Source organism: Saccostrea echinata, unplaced genomic scaffold (genome assembly GCF_033153115.1).
Source record: "Saccostrea echinata isolate AGI-Se365-2 ecotype Australia unplaced genomic scaffold, CSIRO_AGI_Sech_v1 ptg000002l, whole genome shotgun sequence".
Taxonomy (NCBI): Eukaryota; Metazoa; Mollusca; class Bivalvia; order Ostreida; family Ostreidae; genus Saccostrea; species Saccostrea echinata.
This window is the reverse complement of record NW_026889751.1, coordinates 26,908,208-26,928,143: the sequence shown is the minus strand read 5'-3', so window position 1 is coordinate 26,928,143 and position 19,936 is coordinate 26,908,208. Positions and strand designations below refer to the sequence as shown.

Here is a 19,936-nt window from a genome sequence, read left to right as displayed (position 1 = left end):
TTGAATTTTTCAAAAAATCTTGAAATTAACAGATTTCGGAATTCGGTACGATTAAAAAATTCAGCTATTTATATTTTTAAAGTATATTTAAAAGAATCATAGTCTGCAATGTACATTGTATTTAATAATACCAAGCGTATTACTATCAGACAAAATATTTTATCAAGATAGTAATTATTAGTCCCATACCGGTGAAGCCGGAGGGGTCTTTAGGTTTCCTCATCGTCTGTCCGCCTGTTTGTCCGTCCGTCCCTCTGTCTATCTGTCAGTCTGTTCCACTTGGTTTTTCGCACTTTTCTCTAAACGCTTGCAGATATTGAGCTGGTTTTTGGTATTTATAGTGTATCCTGATGAGAAACAGAGTTTTAAATTCAAGTTTGGATTTCCTTAAATTCTGCTTCATTGATTTTTGACGGAATATAACAAATTCAAAAAAAGTGGGGGGGGGGGGGGGTCGGCGTTTTTTGTTTTGTTTTTGTTTTTTTAAAAATCGCATATATTGAGCTGATTTTTGTTTTCGTATATGTGTTAAACTTGAGTTATACATCAAGTTTGCATTTTCTTCTGATTCAATGATTTTTTTCATATAGGGCATTTTCAATTTTTAATGAAAACCAGGTTATACTTGGTGTGCCGATAGTGGACTATTATTGCTAATGCAGTGCTTACAGAATGTGTGAATAAATAGCCAAATGATAAAAAAAACACTAAAATACATTGAGTGCATGTCTTCTATTCATTCTTAAACTTAAAAGTATTTAAGCACATAAAGAGGTGCATTATGTTTTCAGCAAAAATGAGACAATTCAGGCAAGCGAGGACCTACATGTAATTCCTCGCGCTTCCCAACTACCTTTTGATGCTTATGTTGTTTCACCAACTCTAGTCACTATTCGATTTGCTAGACCATAGCCGCAATTTAAAATACATTTGTAAATACCAAATGTATGTGTTAAATCATATCCTGCAGATACGTACAAATCAACACCCAGTCTTAAAAGCAATCTACGTTCCCTACATGTAGACCACACGGAAATATATGTGAACCTTCTCTAACAGATTGAAGCGAGGAGAGTTTCTATTCAAAGGAATGGCTATAACCATATCCATGATAAAGAACGTTAATGAATGGACTAATTCTTAAACTTCTCTTTAGTTCAGTCAGTCATTCGGAAAATGTAAGATCCGGCATCTGTAACAGTTCTGGTAATGTGTAACCCTAAATGCATCATCGGTGCATATTTCTTCAAGATAGGGATTATAGTTACATGAAAATGAGACATGTTCAAAAATATATACCATGAACATTCATCAAGAAAATGTAAGTCAGATCTAGCATCTGAAGCAAGTCTGACAGTGTGCATCCGAAGATGCATCATGAAGCACGTCTTCTCAACAAGTGCTTATAGCTGCACTGCTCCATAAACATCAACCTGCTTTAAAAACATTAACCTGGACATTCTTTAACTGAAAATGCAGCATCTAAAACCCGACAGATGACAAGAAAACACACTAGGTCAGGCGACTCTGATGATATGAAAAAATTGATTAAAAACTTTTAATAACCTATACGCCTATAACGATGGTATTTCAAAAGCTCCCCCAACTTCGTGTACGTGAGCTAAATATGTGACGTTAACGTTATATGCGAGCGACGGAATAAGTAGGGAAATAACGATAGGATACGATTATGTTTTCTTATGTTAATATTTTCAAGAGTTCTGTTTGGTTTAGAAAAAAATATGCTACTTTTGGCTTTGTATTTTAACACCGCGTCAGATCAAGTAACCAGGAGCATCTAATTTTAGATATGCAAATTTTAGACAATTTTCAATTTTTGTATATGAAGTGCACACGCGACACTCATCATATTTTAAGATATTAGTGTGCAAAGTGTATCTAATTACTAAGCAAAACTAGGTGAGTGTTCCTCATGCACTTCATATTCTAACCATCGATTTATAAATGCCACCCTCTTATATTTTCCCATTAGCCTAATGTTAAAGCATTTGAGGGTACATCTAAGAATGTGCCAACTACGGCGTGAATTCATCTCATATAAACTCTTGAAATATAAATAACAAAAATTAACATATATATCTTGAATTCTAAACCAATTTTGAAAAAAAATAAAACGAAGTTTATTTTTATGAAAATAAGTGGGCCGATAAGTGGCCTTATCGAAACTCCCCCTTTGGAGAATTGGTTAATCACGATTGTGACTTTTTCTTACTTTTGTTTACTATTCTCTGTTATTGTTATTTACTTTTGTTTACAGCTGAGTGTTATCCTAGTTGTCAGTTTGGGTCCTGCACACGTCCTGACTTCTGTTCTTGCCGCCCAGGGTACACTGGTAGACTCTGCGATACACGTAAATTTTATGTTTTTAACACATATTCATGTACTAACATGGGATGCTTACTTCTCCTAGGCAACTGATCCCACCTCTGGAAGTTTCAGGGGTCCATGTTTTATGAGCTGTTCACAATTTTGTATCGTTTTTAGAGTTTTTGAGATCGATCACTGTTCGTTATCTTCGCCTTTTTCACTATTTCAGGGTAACTGGCGAAGCCTGATTGGAAAACCTTTTTTTTCTTTACCTTTCACTTCTCAAATGAACATGAACATTCAAAATATTAAACTACATGTAATGATGTTTGAATAAATCAATATTAAGTAATTTTAACTTGATTATTAATTTTATAATTCTTAATAATGTCTCAAAGATGCATTTAATGGAGGTTGGAAATGTTTACAGCTAGATGTAATCCAATTTGCCAGAATGGAGGCAATTGTGTTAGTCCGAATACATGTAGTTGTCCAGCGGGCAGATACAGTGGTCCGAACTGCAATGATCGTAAGTGATCAACCAGAATTAATTTAATACATTGAGTTACATCACTTCCAGAATAGTGAACTTTACAGTTAGCTGGACGAATTAGATTCTCCGTATTCCAGTATTTGCTAAAACTTTGGGAAAACACCTTTATTCAATTTTGGCATTACTAATATGTACACATACTTGTAAAATGTCTACAAAACATTTTTCGCTTTGTCATATCTTGAATCACACTAATTGCGGATAAGACAACTTTGCAGCTAACTGGACTACGTTAGACAACATTCCCCTAAATTTAACGGAAGATCAACGATTGTTAGTGGGATATTGAAATTACTTATAACAGCTCTGTATTCAACTCCTGAGACTTCGCACTAGAAAAAAAAATCCAAAACGTATATTCCACTCGTGAAATAAATTCAGTATTCAAATACAGAATATTGAATGTCCTCTAATTATATTTTAGGGTAGAGTTATCCATTTACATAAACGAACATCAATGAAGACTATAAACCAGTCTGTTAATTGATAAAGGTTGTTGTTCTTTTGATAAAAAAGGAACAATCCATGCTTACATCACTGATCAAACAAACTCAAAAAACAGACAATCACGTCAGCAACTCGGTTATTTAAAATAACAAAAACTGCCTCGACTTTACACAGTGGACATCAACTTCCGGTTGGGGTTGTAGTGTACGACAAAACCATGAACCCTATAATGGAAATTAAGCTTGGAAGTCTTTGGTTTTATCGTACATTATAACCCTATCCGAAAGTTGATGTATCGTGAGTAAAGTCATAAAATGTGTCGAGGTAATTTTCAGGAATAACATGCGTGGTTTATGATACAGAGACTTGACTAAGTGCATCTGGAACGGTTTATTTGACAAGGAAAATGTCTTTTGAAGCGAACTATATCAAAATAACTTAGGTAATGATATATTTATAATAAAAATACGAGTTTGAAGTTGGGAATCGAGTTAGGTATCTTGTAGAAATAAAAAAAAAAGAAGGGGGTGACCCCATATACGAAACAAATATCTGTGATATAAGACCTAGAATTATCTTCTTATTTTATTGAATTATCAACTGTAAATTACTATAATTATTAATGTAATAAAATTTGCTTTATAATGTAATCCCGCTCGTTCCGGTTTTCTTTGTGTGTTTTAGCAATACTCTTACATTTTTTTTGTATTGTTTGAAATGGACTTTTAAGAATAATCTCTGTTCGATATCTTCTCTTGTCATTTCTATAATTATACCTATCTTTACTAGAAGTAAAAGAAATGAAAATATTTCATTTATTTGAAATCACAATTGTTTGATTACAGCCATTTGTACACCGTCATGCAAGAATGGAGGAACTTGTTCCCAATCGAGACAGTGTGTATGTCCGAGTACCTTTCAAGGGAGTGACTGCGGAAATCGTATGTATCTCTTTTTATTTTAAGTTTATGTCATTATAACTGATTTCTAAATGAATATTACTATTCTGATCCTAAATTTAAGGGTAAATTCGGGAATTTTAGGATACCTTTTTCTCACATAGAAAAGCGTAGTCAAAAAAAAAACAACAAAACTTTTGATATTCAGAACCTTTACTTTAAATGCATGTAATTTTTTGTTCACTTGATCAACTTCAAACTTGCCAATTTGAAACAATGACCTAATTAGACATAATAAGAAATGTTCACTCTCACTGCATGATTAATAATTAATAATTTTATAGATATTTCATCAGATACCGTATTGATTAAATACCAAAATGTTGCTTTTTTGTTCCCAGCTATTTGCAGACAACCTTGCCAAAATGGTGGCACATGCATTTACCCTGATGTATGTTCATGCGCTGAAACTTATACAGGACTTCTTTGCGAAACACGTTAGTTTTTCCAATACAGATTTGTTTTTGGTACCCATTTAAAATAAATAGCTTATTATATAAATGATCCAACTTAAACTGCAGAAAGACGAAATTCCTTAAGTTTTTGATAATAGTCTAAAAAAATGGTAGAGAACTATCGATGATTTCATATAATTTTTATCTAATGCCCATTCTCTTTAAAATGTTTGTATTGCGCATAATTGTAAAAATGCCTTGCCATTTTTCTTTCACAGCCCTATGTTCCTACCATTCCCCATGTTTTCCTGGGACGTGTAGCAATTCCGTAAATTGTCAGTGCTATCAAGGTTTTTCTGGTCAGAATGGTTCACAACGATGCAAGACAAGTAGGTTTAATAATAATGCGATGGATACTATATAATCATGATTTGATGATAATAAAGAACACAAAGACTATGAACTACATTGTGATAAAATATGTAAATAAAGTATATAAATACTCTTCGTTATCTCCATATTTCATTTAATGGGAACATGATTATGTGAAGATTTATGAAACTGTTTTAAAGTCTTTGTTGCAACATGCATGTCTGGTTAAATAAACATTACCTCGTGCTCTATGTCTTATGTCTGTATCTTATGTCTTTTTATTCTATGTCTTCTGTTAGAAAATTTTCTGAAGTGGAGAAATAAATCATTATTTTCATAGTTTTTGCAGAGCTTCATTCATAATGCATTTTCTTTATTCACAAGCATAATAAATGTAGAGTTTAATGTATGCTATTATCTGCCCAGCATCACCAAACCAGCCAGATTATATTACTTATTTACAGTGACTTCAAGAGTGGGTCCAACAATTACTCGATGCACTTCCGTCCTTGCTAATATTGAAAGAACTGGACAGAAGAGAGAAAAATATCGCTTTATGACGGATTCCTCTGAACCGAACTCAACTAGAGTAGATACATTGTGGCTTAATCAAAAGGATTATAATTATATCAACGTAGAATTTTCAGCTTTCTATACAGGACCAGACAACCTGGCAGTTCCTGAATATGTAGAACAGTTCAAATTCGGAATTGTGTCAGGAAAAATTCAGATTGATCTACGGAAAATTGACCGAAATGGTAACGTTTACAATGCTTATATATAAGATTTAATCCGTTTGCAGAGAACCAAATAATTATTTTGTATTATCCTTCTACTCCGCGTCATTTTATTTTTTTGGGGGAAAAAAAGTATGCGAGTTTTTGTCATCTTCATATTATATGAGAATGAGTGCACATCACAAAAAAATGTGGAATGTGAAGTGTGCATGAAATGTAAAGTAAATTTATCTGCAACTATAGTAAACTTTTTCTTTACGGTATTAGATCCAAACAACCCTTTTGTGAGCCAAAGTCAGACCAAAAACTGTACTAATCAACCAGGTTCACTTAATCCTAATGACGATGTTTTTCATTGTAACTTCACAGATGAAAACTTTGACAGACTTCTAGAAAGCGGGGACAAGTAATAAATTTAAGCAATTTTTCATTTATATAAATATATATATCCATTTTGATTCAGATGGCTATCTGGTATCTTGAATTTAGCACTATATTTGATATTATAAAGGATATACTGAGTTATTTGCCTATGATATGAAATGTAATATCAATATGTTATTTTGACTGTACGTTAATTACGTTTTTTAATGTAATTAAACAGTTTGACGTTAACGGTTATTGCTGAAAATGGAGGATTTCGAGAACTTAAGAGTCCAAGTACTCAATTAAAGGATTTATTTATCGGCCATAAGACCACAAAATCAACAATGTTTCGTTTTGACTTTGAGAAACCCCATCATTGCCTTCAAAAGGGATCCTGTATGGCGAAGGTTTTGGATGTGATAGAAGATATTACAAAGGTTCTTTGTATTTTAGAAAAAAATCTTTTATTTATATATCTATATAGTAAACAGGTAAACATTAAGAGTTGAACAATATATAGTTTTTTTTTCAATCGAAAACAGAACATTTTAGTTGCGATTAAGCGAAAGAATAGATGAATATTCTGAAATGAAGTAATCATTGTCATGTAATAATACACAAACTTACATTTTTTATATGAAATTTTTTGTAGATTAATCTTTACTGTATATAATTACATGATATAACACTGCTGCTTTGATCCCGGCCCTAGTATCAGCCTGAGCGGTTGATGTCGGCCAAAGCCCGGAGGGCGCTGGACGAAAGCATCCAAGAGCTGAAACCAGGAATGAGATCAAACAGTGTTGTGATGTTGTTAATATCATATACGAGGGTTGTTCGAAAAGTTCGTGGACAATGTCAATCTTCGTTATACTATCTTCAAGAAATTTAAATGAGCACATTATCATATGTAAAAATATTTATTTTGTTGATGTGTGAAGTTTCATTCCATTCGATTTAATAGAAATCAATTTACTTTATTTTAAAATCAACATGTTTGATAGCTCCGGAGCAAACTAAAAACATTAGAACGTCAAAAATAAAGCGTCATGAGATTCTCAAAATATTCTCCCTATACATTTAAAACGTGTCCGTATCAATTGAAATTCATTTTGCTAACAATTGTTCAAGTTGCATAATTTTAATTGTCAATGTTTTCTTTTTTTACCGCTTAACTATGCTTTCACAAGACCAGCAACCGTGAAACGCCTTTCTCTCTCCAAGACCTTACTAACTGAACGTTTTTGGGTTGAATCTTTACAGATAATCCGTTTTCTCACAGATCGTCCTCGTCTGATACAGATTCTCTATCATTCAAATACCGCCTGGGCCATTTACACACACATATGCATGACCCGCTTTTGAGATATTTCATGCTTCCTACAACAATTTCAGATTTTATTCTGACGTTTTCCAGAGTACAACAGAAAATTGTATCGTAAACTGCTGCTCCGTGACGTTCTACGACGTCACCTTTTTTGCCTTTTTCAATGAGGACTACCTATCTTCAGAAATTGATTTCTGTTCCATGAAGCAAACTATTAAGTCCTAGTTTGGAATATGAAACGATGTAACAATTCTGAATTTGATCGTCTAGATTTATTTTGGTTTTGAGCCTTTTTACAGAGGACATGACTACAGTCATTAATTAGTGTATTGTTTTTAAATTACTAAATTTTGACTTGCTCCGCGAACCAATTTTTGCAGTTTTTAACTCCTAATAAGTTTGAAATAAATCAAGATATTTTAAAAAATTTTAAATACATATTATGTGAATTTATTGTTAAAATATTTCTACCAAATTTGGATATGATATGACGTTAAATGACAGAAGTCCACGAACTTTCCGAACAACCCTCGTACATGTATCTAAAAACAAAAGCAATAAAAGAACAAAAAGTAATTTTTTCCCATTAAGAAGACGTTTTATTAAATTTTTGTTGCAAGATATAAAAAAAGAGTTATTGTCCTTTGTTTTAGAGGTTCATCAAGTCGGTAATGTATTTGCTTGACAATGGTGATTAATCATTTAGGGAAAGAATTTGCCTGATTTGTCGTTTAAAAAAGGAGTACATGTGATTTGAAACATACCATTTTCCAAATCACATTAGATTATATGACCCCACCCCATTTTTAAAATTAGAAATAGATGTAGGGAGACTTCTTATCTATAGAGTATGGATCTTACCGTCATTGAATGTAAAGATATTACCTAAAATATGCTACAGAACACTTTCAACTCTGTCATTAATTATACCCCCGCAAACGAAGCTTATGGGGGATATATTGGAATCAGCTTGTCCGTCTGTCTGTCCGTCCGTCTGTCTGTCCGTCTGTCTGTAGACGAGATTTTGTCCGGACCATGTGAACTACAGCTTAAAACTACTCTTTAGAACTAAAAAAAAAATCCCAAAGTATTAAAAACAGTTTTTACATTACACAGCAGATAGTGTAAATCCATTTGTCCCTTGGGAGTAATGAGTGGACATGCATCCAGTGAAAGATTAATTAATGAGTTCAGTGTGGGAAGCTGTTAGGGCATCTCTGATCAAGCAGGTCTTATCTATATCTCCTGGGAATTGGGCAGAAAGAAATAAAGATCTCTGTTGTCTAAGTCTCTTAATTGTAATTTATGTCTGTCAAAATATGCATAGTTTCTGGAACCAGCCTTTTATTTTTAAAATGAGTTTGATATAAAGGTATTAAGATCAATTTGATTTTGTATAATTAATTATGATATTTTTTTTTTCAATAATCAATTTGCAGAGTGTCATGTCTCACAAAGATGACAGATAGTTGCAAACTATATTTTTAATGTAATAAAAAACACTAATTACTAGTATTGATGTTTTATTAGGCTGCAGTTTCATTCATGAAAAATAATATAATGAGTAATTAAATTTTCACTCTAAATGTTTTAGCAAATTGTGAACACCTCTCACATCTAGAAAACATTACTGATTTGGTACCTTCTCTGAAAAACCCAGCGGGGGGTATTTGTCCCTTTTGGACAGTTCTAGTTTAATAAGTAGTAAGCGACTCCATTTCGTATGAAATTTCAACATCCGATGATGTATTTACGTTCGATGTGTTTTTCGGAACTTACCGGAAAGGCCAAAGAAGATGCGATTGCAACAGATGATTATTACAGGTCTGAAGTTTATAGTAGCTGCGTGTTTTGCTTGCGAAATATATTCTGAAAGAAAAAAAGAAACGCAGGGTAAACGTTTGATGTGATTTAATGATATTTTTTTGCATGCATTTTCCAGTTTTGTTATCTAACATTTAAACACATCTTTAATCAGCAAGTTTAGTAAATCTCATTTCATTTTGACGAATAATTCAACAGAAATTGAAATCCATTTAACGGTACCCTCATACAAGTAAAAATCGAAAATGTAGTCATTATTTCCTATGCCACTCTTAGGCATCGGTCACAGCCTTCATACTACTGTGCATGGAGTTCTTCGGTGCATTTATCTTTCTCATAGAGATATTATCCAACCGTACCAACAAAGTAGCCCTTAGCTAGTCACGAGGGGCTGTAAAATTCAGACACCCTCTTACTGTACAGTCCAGTTAGTACCACATATGTATAATTGGAGACAAAGTTGGATTGTACGGACACAGTCGAGTAGGTTTATGTGATTTTTTTGCCAGAAAGTCTTGATAAACCCTGGCTACATTTGGTGGGGGTAATCATGCTGAAAAAATAGGCCTACAGCGCTCACCTGAGCGTTTGAGACGAACCTTCGTAAATTCGACAAGCTCGCTGACCAAACTCACGCAATGGGTTTCTTCCAGTTTTAAGGTTGAAGTGAAGATTATGATTGCCTACTGCATTAAAAGTGGTTTTTACGGTAGTGACGCAGGTAGTATAGGATGGATAGCCTTGTCTTAACATGGCCTTGTTAGGCCCTGACGTTCCCTTTAAGGTTGGTTGAAATCCCTCCCACTCTTCCTCTGGGAACCGATAAGACATTTTATGTGAGAAAATCTACAACAAACTTTGCAAAAACTTATTGTTGCCTTTGTTCGTTCTCGATCAGGAAATGCAATTTGCCAGATAACATTGAACTTCCGTCAGCTGTACCATTTTTGCAAGAAATTCAAATTGACTTTATATAGCGAAACACAATGTGTATACTTCCAGAATATCAACTTGTAGTATCAAAATTTGTTGACAAATCTGTCATCGTCAATCTGCAAGAGCTTTTGTGTTTTTTGAACACTTTCCTAAAGTGGCGTATTTTCTTTTATGGTTGAGTAATTTTGAACACCAATTTAGGTGCAAAGCAACCAAAATACCTCCCAGACAAATTTTCATAATTTTCGGTCAAGTAGTGAAATAATTACTCAACATTATGTTACCCTGCGTTTCTTTTTCCTTTCATTATATCAAAACTAAAGACAGCACAAGGAGAAAACTTGGCATTGTCTTACTTTCACCGCAAATAAATACCCATTTCTTTCCAAAATGTGATTTATTGATTAAGTTGTTCTAATTAAACCGGTAATTAAGAAACACGTCTCTTACTTGATACATAGCATCATTTGGCGCACTTTTTCAATGCACTTGTCTCAATATTCTAACGTAAATATATTTTACAAATTCAGATTTAACTTTAGTGTACAATATGTATTTATTTAACATTTAAATCTCAAATTTTAGCCTTAAATAAAAAAAATAAGCAGAAATTATGTTATCAATTTAAAGACGAGACCTCCCCCCCCCCCCCGGACATAGACAGGTATATCTCGGCCCTGAGAATGAGACAGCTCTAGATCCAAAGCAATGTCTCAATTTGTCCAATATAAGTATATCAGGACTTATCAATTGTAGGTAGCAGGTTTATGATTAATTGATTTTTACATCTGTTTCCAGGTGCCTTACATATATGTTTTTCGGCTCATAATACACATGTAATGTTAATTTTCTGTATATTCTCTTTAAAACAAGTCACCAATAACATTTATTTGGAACAACTGGATTGATGACCTCTCAGGTATACAAGGATACAAGCTTCAGGTTTATTTGCTGAAACCGAATACAACATACCTTACAGAGCCTTATCCATGGAACCCACTTCAAGAGATATCCTTCAACAAAACAAAGTCAAATTATAGGTATTTGTATACACCCAGACAGGCAGGGATGTATTCGTTTATTTTAAACGTAATAGACAATGCAAACAATACACAGTACGCTCGCACCTTGGTGTTGTATGACCCTTCATCAAACATCACACTGTCGACTTCACCATTCTTTGCCACAAGTGCAGAACCAGAAACAAACTACAAATGGCAAAATAATCTCGAAAACAATATTACAATGTCATGGAAAGGACACTTTGAAAACAAATTCCACCACGAAAATAAACTTCTGAATCAGGTTGCACGTTATCAACACTTTGATCATATGACAAAATATGAGAAACAAGTACCTCAAAAACTTGATGATAACACAGGAAATAGAACACTGCAAAGTATACAAAATATTCGTGGTATAGTGAAATTTGAATATTTCTTTACGAATGGAAACAGTGACAGGGCGCCCGAGAAATGGTCTCCAGTAACAGACATGTTTTCAGAAAGTCAAACATTCTTTAAAGAGAGGAAAGATGGAGATGCGATAAATTTCTGGGTCAGGGCTACTGACGTCATGGGGAATGAAAAAGTAGACTTAACAAAGATTTTTTTTGATTCCACTCCACCAGTGAAATTGGAAGATTCGGACGTTAAAATAACACTTAACATTAAATCTGCGACATATGCTTTTTCAAGTCGGTAAGAATTTTTTTTCGAGTTTTATCTTTAAAAAATATTCCATGCATTAGCATTGTACTTTTAAATTTACCAGTGGTTGCATACACACTAACTAATGACATACTCAGATTTCAGATAGAAACATTTGATAGAGATAGCGGAATTCATAAAATCCACTTGGAGCTAGTAGCGAACAGCAGCAACAAATTATTCCATAAGAGTGATATTCAAGGAAATAAGTCTAATGTATATGTCATATTTTCCATTGTTGTTCACTCATTTATTTTTTTTTTACAATTTGAAATTGAAAACAGATCTTTAAATGATAAATTGTTTTCTTTGTTTAGATTGATGTTAGGAAAGAAGGTTATAGAATACCTATGGGAGACTTCTATTATTTTAGTCACCATATTGACATAAACAATTGTTGGATGGTAGTGTCAAAGGAAAAATTCTCGGAGGAGTTTGTTCTGCTGAATCTGACTGTATATAACAACGCAATGGAAACAACCCATTATAGTAGAACGGTAATTATATGTGTATGCATGTATGACAATTGATTACACTGCATTAAATATCAAGGAACATATCTTTTCAAAATTATAGATTTATAGAAGCTTTATTTCGGACATGTCATTACTTTTTACAGTTTACAGATTTAGCTTCACTTGACGGCATCGATGAATGTAAGTATATATTGTTATCTTTCATGCCCTGTTTTATATTCCATTTAATTTACGGTGGATCGAGAGTATACCACAGGATTGTAGTATTCAACTGTTAGATGTTTAACCAAACCTTCACATATAACAACTGTTAATTTTTTCAAAGCCTGGTACCTTAACGTATTTTGATATAAGAACATTTTGTTTAGACATTGGTCCAGTGAATTTGAGTGTGATAGCAACCTATGACAACAGCGTTCGTCTGAAATGGGTCGTCTCTCCAACCTGTTACGAAAGGTCAAAAATTATTCTGCAATTCCGTTCATCTAGTGGCCAAACAGAGACCCGATTTATAGACAAAGACGCAGATTGGGTGGATTTGACAGGACTGGATCCGGAAACAAGTTATAATCTGTCTTTTGTCACAGAGTATGGAAGGCAAAGAAGTGATCCCGTGTTTCTGAATTTCAAAACAATCGAATCGCCAGCCGCTCTGACCGTAGGAGCGATAGCAGGAATGTCCACCGGTAAAAGTCATCTTTACCGTAAATTGAAAGTTATATTTTTAGTTAAATTAAGCTAATACACGGCAAATAACAATAATATTTACCTGCAAACATTATTTATTGAAAATAATTATCAATAATTTGTGGGTAGTTATCCCCCCCCCACCCCAAACAATTGGAATCACATTTTAAAAAGTTAAAATAATTGTAGACATGTTCATGAAAAAAAAACCTACACACGGACGCAAAATATCAATGATTTTGTCAAAAATAATTTCAGCGTTTTTGATACTTCTTGGTGTAATTGTTGCTATGGTAGTACTATGGCGACTAGGGCGTTTGTCAGTTGTACGAAATGATATTCGACGCCGGATGACGGAAGTTCGAAAGAATATATCTAATCGATTTTCAGCTGTAAGTAATAAGGTTATTAAAATTAATCATAAGAACAATTATGCTTCATTTTGAATTTTTCAGTCATGCATAGAATTTTATGAATGATGATTGCATAGTTTAGCATGATTGTTTTCTTTATTTTTAAGAATCCCGACAATGATATAGATGACATTTACATCTATGGCCAAATGGAACTTAATAATACTGACAGATGGATTTTACCGAGTTCTGACATTGTGTTGGATGCTTTATTAACAAGTGGAAGATTTGCAGACATATATAAGGCCAGATACCAAAAGCAAAATAACAAAGCCAAACAAATTGTTGTTGCAAAGACTCTAAAAAGTATGTTTTCAGAAGATTTCATCCATATGAGTGTAATAAAATGAAATCTGGAGATAACGAATAGTATTCAAGCTCAAATTCCGTTAAAACAATACAAATTGGGAGCAGAGAAAACAAGGACCTCCAAAAACATCAGAGGTGGGATCAGGTGCAATATGCATGTAACCACCAAGTTACATTTATTATGTTTTCAATTGAATTTGAGTTTCATTTTCATGAATGTTTTTGTTGACTACCATTAGTATGCAATTTTTGTTTTACTATTGATATTATAATTTGCAGATGTGAATCTGATTAACATTATCATGATTTCTTAGATTTCAGTCAATAGATAGGCCTTTGTTTGAGGAACAGTATTATTTTTAAATTAATTATATTCTTTTTGGATAGTTACAAAGTTATTTTTTTGTTTCGGAACTACTCCTTATTTTGTATTAATTTGGACGACAACATCCTTACATGCATAAGTAAAACTTATCTTAAAAGCAGCATGTAAATTAGTACAATTAAACATCGTCATAATTTCTCCTCGTTAAGAGAAATTCTGAAATAGGTCGCACGTTATCAAAATGAAACGTTTTAAAAAACAGGTTACTACAACATTTGCTTGCAAAATTTTTAATTCCATATCTGGATTTAAAGACTTACATTTTTTAATCAAATACAAATTTATCATCCAAGTATCTCAATTTATCTACTGAAAGAAACATTCTTAATTCATAAACACTAAAATACAAAATACAAAATATTTTTTTTAGGTGGTTACAGTGAAGAAAACCTGCTGATGATGAGAGCAAAGATAAATTTTTTCGGAAAAGAAGTCGGGGAACATCCAAACATCATTCATTTCATTGGATCTGTCATCGATAATGATGCATGTTAGTCAGGATTCAGTAATATGATGTATGAGGGACGATCAATAAAGTTAGCAAACTAACTGAATAATTTTCATGAAAGAAATGAAATTGGGTTATAATATTTTTTAAAGTAGTTCCCGCCAATTTGAATACACATACGCCGTTGTTCTTTTCATGTACAAAACAAGTCGTCCAGGCGTTCACGTGGCATGCTCTGTAGCGTACTGTTCACAGCTGTTGATCATGGCGTCCATCACAATCAGACTCTTCTTTTTTGCGTTTTCTCTTTTTCATATCTAAACTGTTTACAGTCTTATTAACTGGATTTTAATGTATTAAGAATTATTTTATTGTTAAGATAGCAACTGTTTCTCTATCTGTGACTGAACGATCTTTCATTACAAATTGCTCAACTATATAAGGACACATCTCTTACCTAACTAACTTTCATTTGGCATCAAGAAGGAACATCATTTTTAAGCATCTTCCTTCTTTCACTAGAACAATCCATCCAATAAATTTTGGCAAGTCCTTTGTCGTCATCATCATAAGCCTTTTACAAATAATTATATATTACTGAAAAGGATTTTTCCAGATTTACGTTAAACTTCACAGCCGTTTCTTGCTCGAGTACGACTGAGTCAAGTAGTTTTAGTAACAAGTCATCTATATATTGGGTCGTCATAAACATAGAGCAAAATGTTACGTTAATCATGCCAAGTTTTATTCTGATCTGAATTGCAGTTATTAAGATACAGATATACTTCGCAAAACTTCTTGTTCATCATCATAGAAGTAATATCATCAATAGAATTAATTTATATTCATTAATGATAATTACACTAATCAACGATCAGGTAACTAAAAAAATCAATGGACCTTATCTGAAGTACACATATTTCAATTTTTTTTCAATCCAATACATACAACATGTTTGCACAATAGATATTTTCAAAGTACATGTTATGAGTGATTCAGCAGTATAATTATGTGTCTTAAATGAGCAAAATGTTTGAAATTAGATTTTGGAGGTCGCCAGCCAATAAACCAACCAATAAATAAATGTATAAACTTAGAAGTCGATTGAATTATCTTTAAATATTGTGTTTGTGGGAGGCGGATTCCATGCATAAGTACACTTTCTTTTTTTTACTGATCATTTTCCTTTTTGCAGTTGGTCCATATATGGTTTTTGAGTACTGTACAAGGGGACAGCTTCGAGACTGGTTACTTCAACAAAAGAATGAATCAACAGAGGAAATTGTGGAACTATTATATCGAATTGTTTATGGAATTTCCAAGGGAATGTACTACCTCGAGACCAAAAAGGTAGAAATACATCACTCTTTTTACAAAATTTGATCGTATTCTACCGCATTAATATTTTTTAATAGTAGAAAGTAACGTATCCTGTTATATGTGCATGTAATTTTAGATTGTGCACAGAAGACTTGCAGCGCGAAATGTGTTACTATCTGAGGAACTAGAACCCCAAATCTATGGATTTGGACCGGAACCACAACAACAGCAAAGTACCGAAGATGATGGAGGTGGTACCTCCGAAGAAAAGGTTTGATTAATTCAGAAATCCGTAATAGAAGATAGAGGGTTTAGAAAAAAATCATCATTTACATGGCGTGAGAAAATGGAATAATAATTTAAGGAACAACAAGAGAATATTTATATGATTTTAATAGTGTGATTTACATATAAAATGGTGAGACTATTTTAGTTTTTATATCTATAAACATTTATTTTTTTTGGTAAAAAAATACTCTAGGAGCGAATCCCTGTAAAATGGACAGCCCCAGAATGTTTTGTTTCAATGAAAACTGCCAGCACAAAAAGTGATGTGTGGTCTTTTGGGGTTGTTTTATGGGAAGTTTTTTCTTTGGGTACGTATGATATTATTCTTATTTCTTAAAAAGTGGAATAATTTCAAATAATTAATTAATTATATTATGAATTGGTATAAATTATGTGTCATTTGGTTGGAAAAAAGTAAAGAAAAAATTAATGTTATACAAATTAGAAACTCTTTTATCTGTTTTCATATTAAATTCCTAGGTGAAACTCCATACCCGGGAATACGAAGTAGAGATGTTCAAGCTCAAGTTAGAAATGGCCATAGAATGAACAGACCAGAGTTTGCAAATGACTTGTAAGTTAGTTTCGAATAAGTTAGATGAAGCACTCAATAAATATAAAATCAATTCATATGTTTTGACTCTAGTCACTACTAATGTTTCCGAAAATGAAAAATGTAAATAAAATAAAGTACACTAGAAAAATTCTAAGTTAAATAACTATGAAAAAATAACGTTTAAAAGTCAGTTTAATAGCATAACTTTGAATTTAAAAAGCATGACATGAAAAATTTATTTTTGCCACGGAATATTTAAATTCAGTTCCTTTTGTAAAAAGCTATTATGGAATTATGAGGAGTTGCTGGAATACTAAACCGAGACGAAGACCATGCTTTAAAGATATATCTACAGATATCGGAAAAACCTTCAGCACGGTACCTTCTGATGAATACTATTATTACTGTGAAAAAGGAAGCAAGTCCTGAAAATTGGTTTTGAGCTTGCTATTCAAATCAAAAATTTATTGTGTATTGAATTATTTCACTACAAGAATGAATTATTTTAACATACTTCAAGCATTTTGTGAAAGGCAAAATTATATTTCTTAACCATCTGAAAATGAATCCTTATAGCCATCCTATAATAATAGAGCGTTATAAATAACTACAAACAATCATTATGAATATATTTAATTATTACTTTGTTGAATTTTCGAAATACTATAGGCTTTTATTAGGTCACACCTGATCCCACCTCTGATGTTTAGAGGTCCGTGTTTGCTCTGCTCCTATTTTGTATTGATTAATGGACTTTTGAGCTTGAATACTGTTCGTTATCTCCATATATTTCATGTGTTTACTCAGGTGACCTATTGCTATCTATTTTTGTCCGTCGTCGTGCGTCGTCCGTCGTTCGTTAACATTTAAACGTTTTCAGCTTCTTCTCTAGAACCAGTGAACTAATTTCAACGAATTTTGGCATATAGCATCTATGGGTAAAGAAAGTAAAAATTATGAATTTCATTGCCCCTGCCCCATTGTGGCCTGAGGGGTGCGGCTAAAACCATCAAAATTAATGCAATCTTTAAAAATCTTCTTCTTTACTCCTGGACATCAAGCAGTCAAACTGTTGGCAGGATTGTAATATACATCGAGCCCTCTACCAGAATTGTGAATTTCATGGCCCCAGGGTCAGGGGTTCTAGTGCTTAGGCGGGGTCTGTTAAATATGTAGTGAAAATGCATTATTTCTTTAAAATGTTCTCCACTGCTCCTGGGTATTAAGCAAACAAATAATTATGATTAGGAAGGGTGCCTCTTCCTTCCAAAGTTGTGAATTTCATGGCCCCTGGGATAGGGATTCTGGTGTAAGGACGGGACTCTTATGATCATATAGTGAATCTATTGATAATATAGGAAAAATGCATTAATGCTTTGAAAATCTTCTCCACTGCCTCTGAATATAAAGCAAACAATCTAAATGCAATAATATAAATGTAAATGTATAAATATAAATTGAGCAAATGTGCCTTTTCTCTGCTCCTTGGTATCTAGGATGTAAACAGATTACGAAATTGTAATAAGTGAAGTAAATGAGAGTTACTCCCCTTTACTAATTTGTATTGATCAAGAAATCCTTGTATATAATTTAATCAACAGGTTATTTGATTGATTGAGAATAGAAGATAGAATGTTATATATATATATATATATATATATATATATATATATATATATATATATATATATATATATATATATATAAACATATATATATATATATATATATATATATATATATATATATATATATATATATATATATATATATATATATACTTTGCATGTTTAAAGTTAGTATATTGTCTGTAAAGGAGTACAAAAGATTGGCTTTAAGATTATTTATGTAGCAAAATGACCAATTGGACATTGTAACAATTGTACAAGAACATTCATATCATGGACAGTTAAAAAGGGAAGAAAGTATTATATGCCAGTGTAATGTCAATGAATTTTTTTAAAAAATCTTCTCAAGAACAACCGAGCCAACAAAGCAAAATTTAAGTAAGACTTTTTTTTGTATGCATATGGTTTAGACTGAAGATTTACTTTGGAATATAAAGAAATAAATCAGTAACTGTCTTCTTCTCAAGAATTAAGGGCTACAATTATACACCAAAAGCATCTCCATGTATTGAATTATTTAAGTTAATTCAAATAACCCAACGGTGCATGGATTGGGCAGAATTCCGCGGCCACAGTTCTATCCGGGAATATACAAAGGGAAAATCTTTAAAAATCTTTTCTCAAAAACCACAACAGAAGAAGAGACAAAACGTAGGTGAAAGTTTCCTTATAAAGTGCAGTTAGATTTTTTTTTCAGATAGAGACCCTGGGCTTTGTTGGTGCATCTGTAGTGAAAGTGCATTATTTCTTTGAAAATATTTTCTGCTCCTGGGAATATTGGAGGCAAACAGAGTAAAAGTTTTAACAAGGATATTTTTACAAGAATGCTGAACATCTGGACCATTTAGTCAAGTGTTCTGGTCCTGGCTAGGGCTCTATTAATTTGTATTCTACTGAGCAAAGTTATTCCCCTTTGCCATTCACCTTTAATAATTATAATTATTAATATTATTAATATTACTGTTAATATATATTAATAATATTAATAATATATGTTAATAATAAATAATCACTGTAATAATGTATTTGAAAGATTAATAGAATAAGAGAATTATGCAAGAAGATTTATTGCATAATAAAAAAGTACTTTCTTAGTTTTAATGATCAGGTAGACTTGGAATTAATAGATGAATAAAAATGATACAATAAAATAACTTATCTTTTTAAATGTTCTTTAAAGGCAAGGCCAAGAGAGGCCAATGTGACTGTAATAATTTGAGGTTTAAAAAAATAGATATTTCGTTAATAGTCTGCGTGGTAATAGTGATAAACTGGGGACAGAAAAATACTTGACCAATTATTTTGTTAATCCTAATCATACTATTTTTCTTGCTTTTGTGCAACACAACTTCATTTTTCAGTTTCTGGATCCTCTAAATTGTTGTACTCAGGTGACCGTTAAGGCCTTTGGGCCTCTTGTTTAACTTTAAACTCTAAATGTCCAGAAAGAATGTCATTCTGGATTCTTGATGC

General features: G+C 32.5%; 1 protein-coding gene across 1 annotated transcript; it reads left to right on the top strand.

Annotated features, from left to right (window-relative positions):
* Positions 1-2,782: 2,782 nt before the first annotated feature.
* On the top strand, positions 2,783-18,456 carry LOC133178201 (uncharacterized). The gene is made up of 20 exons (XM_061312952.1): positions 2,783-2,857; positions 4,174-4,269; positions 4,629-4,728; positions 4,961-5,071; positions 5,519-5,812; positions 6,059-6,197; positions 6,396-6,594; positions 11,118-11,944; positions 12,052-12,169; positions 12,271-12,450; positions 12,573-12,609; positions 12,798-13,115; positions 13,375-13,508; positions 13,637-13,835; positions 14,594-14,713; positions 15,867-16,021; positions 16,128-16,262; positions 16,473-16,587; positions 16,760-16,853; positions 17,117-18,456. Exons 1-20 carry the CDS (start codon positions 2,783-2,785, stop codon positions 17,262-17,264), a joined length of 3,594 nt encoding a protein of 1,197 aa, XP_061168936.1. The 3' UTR covers positions 17,265-18,456.
* Positions 18,457-19,936: the final 1,480 nt, after the last annotated feature.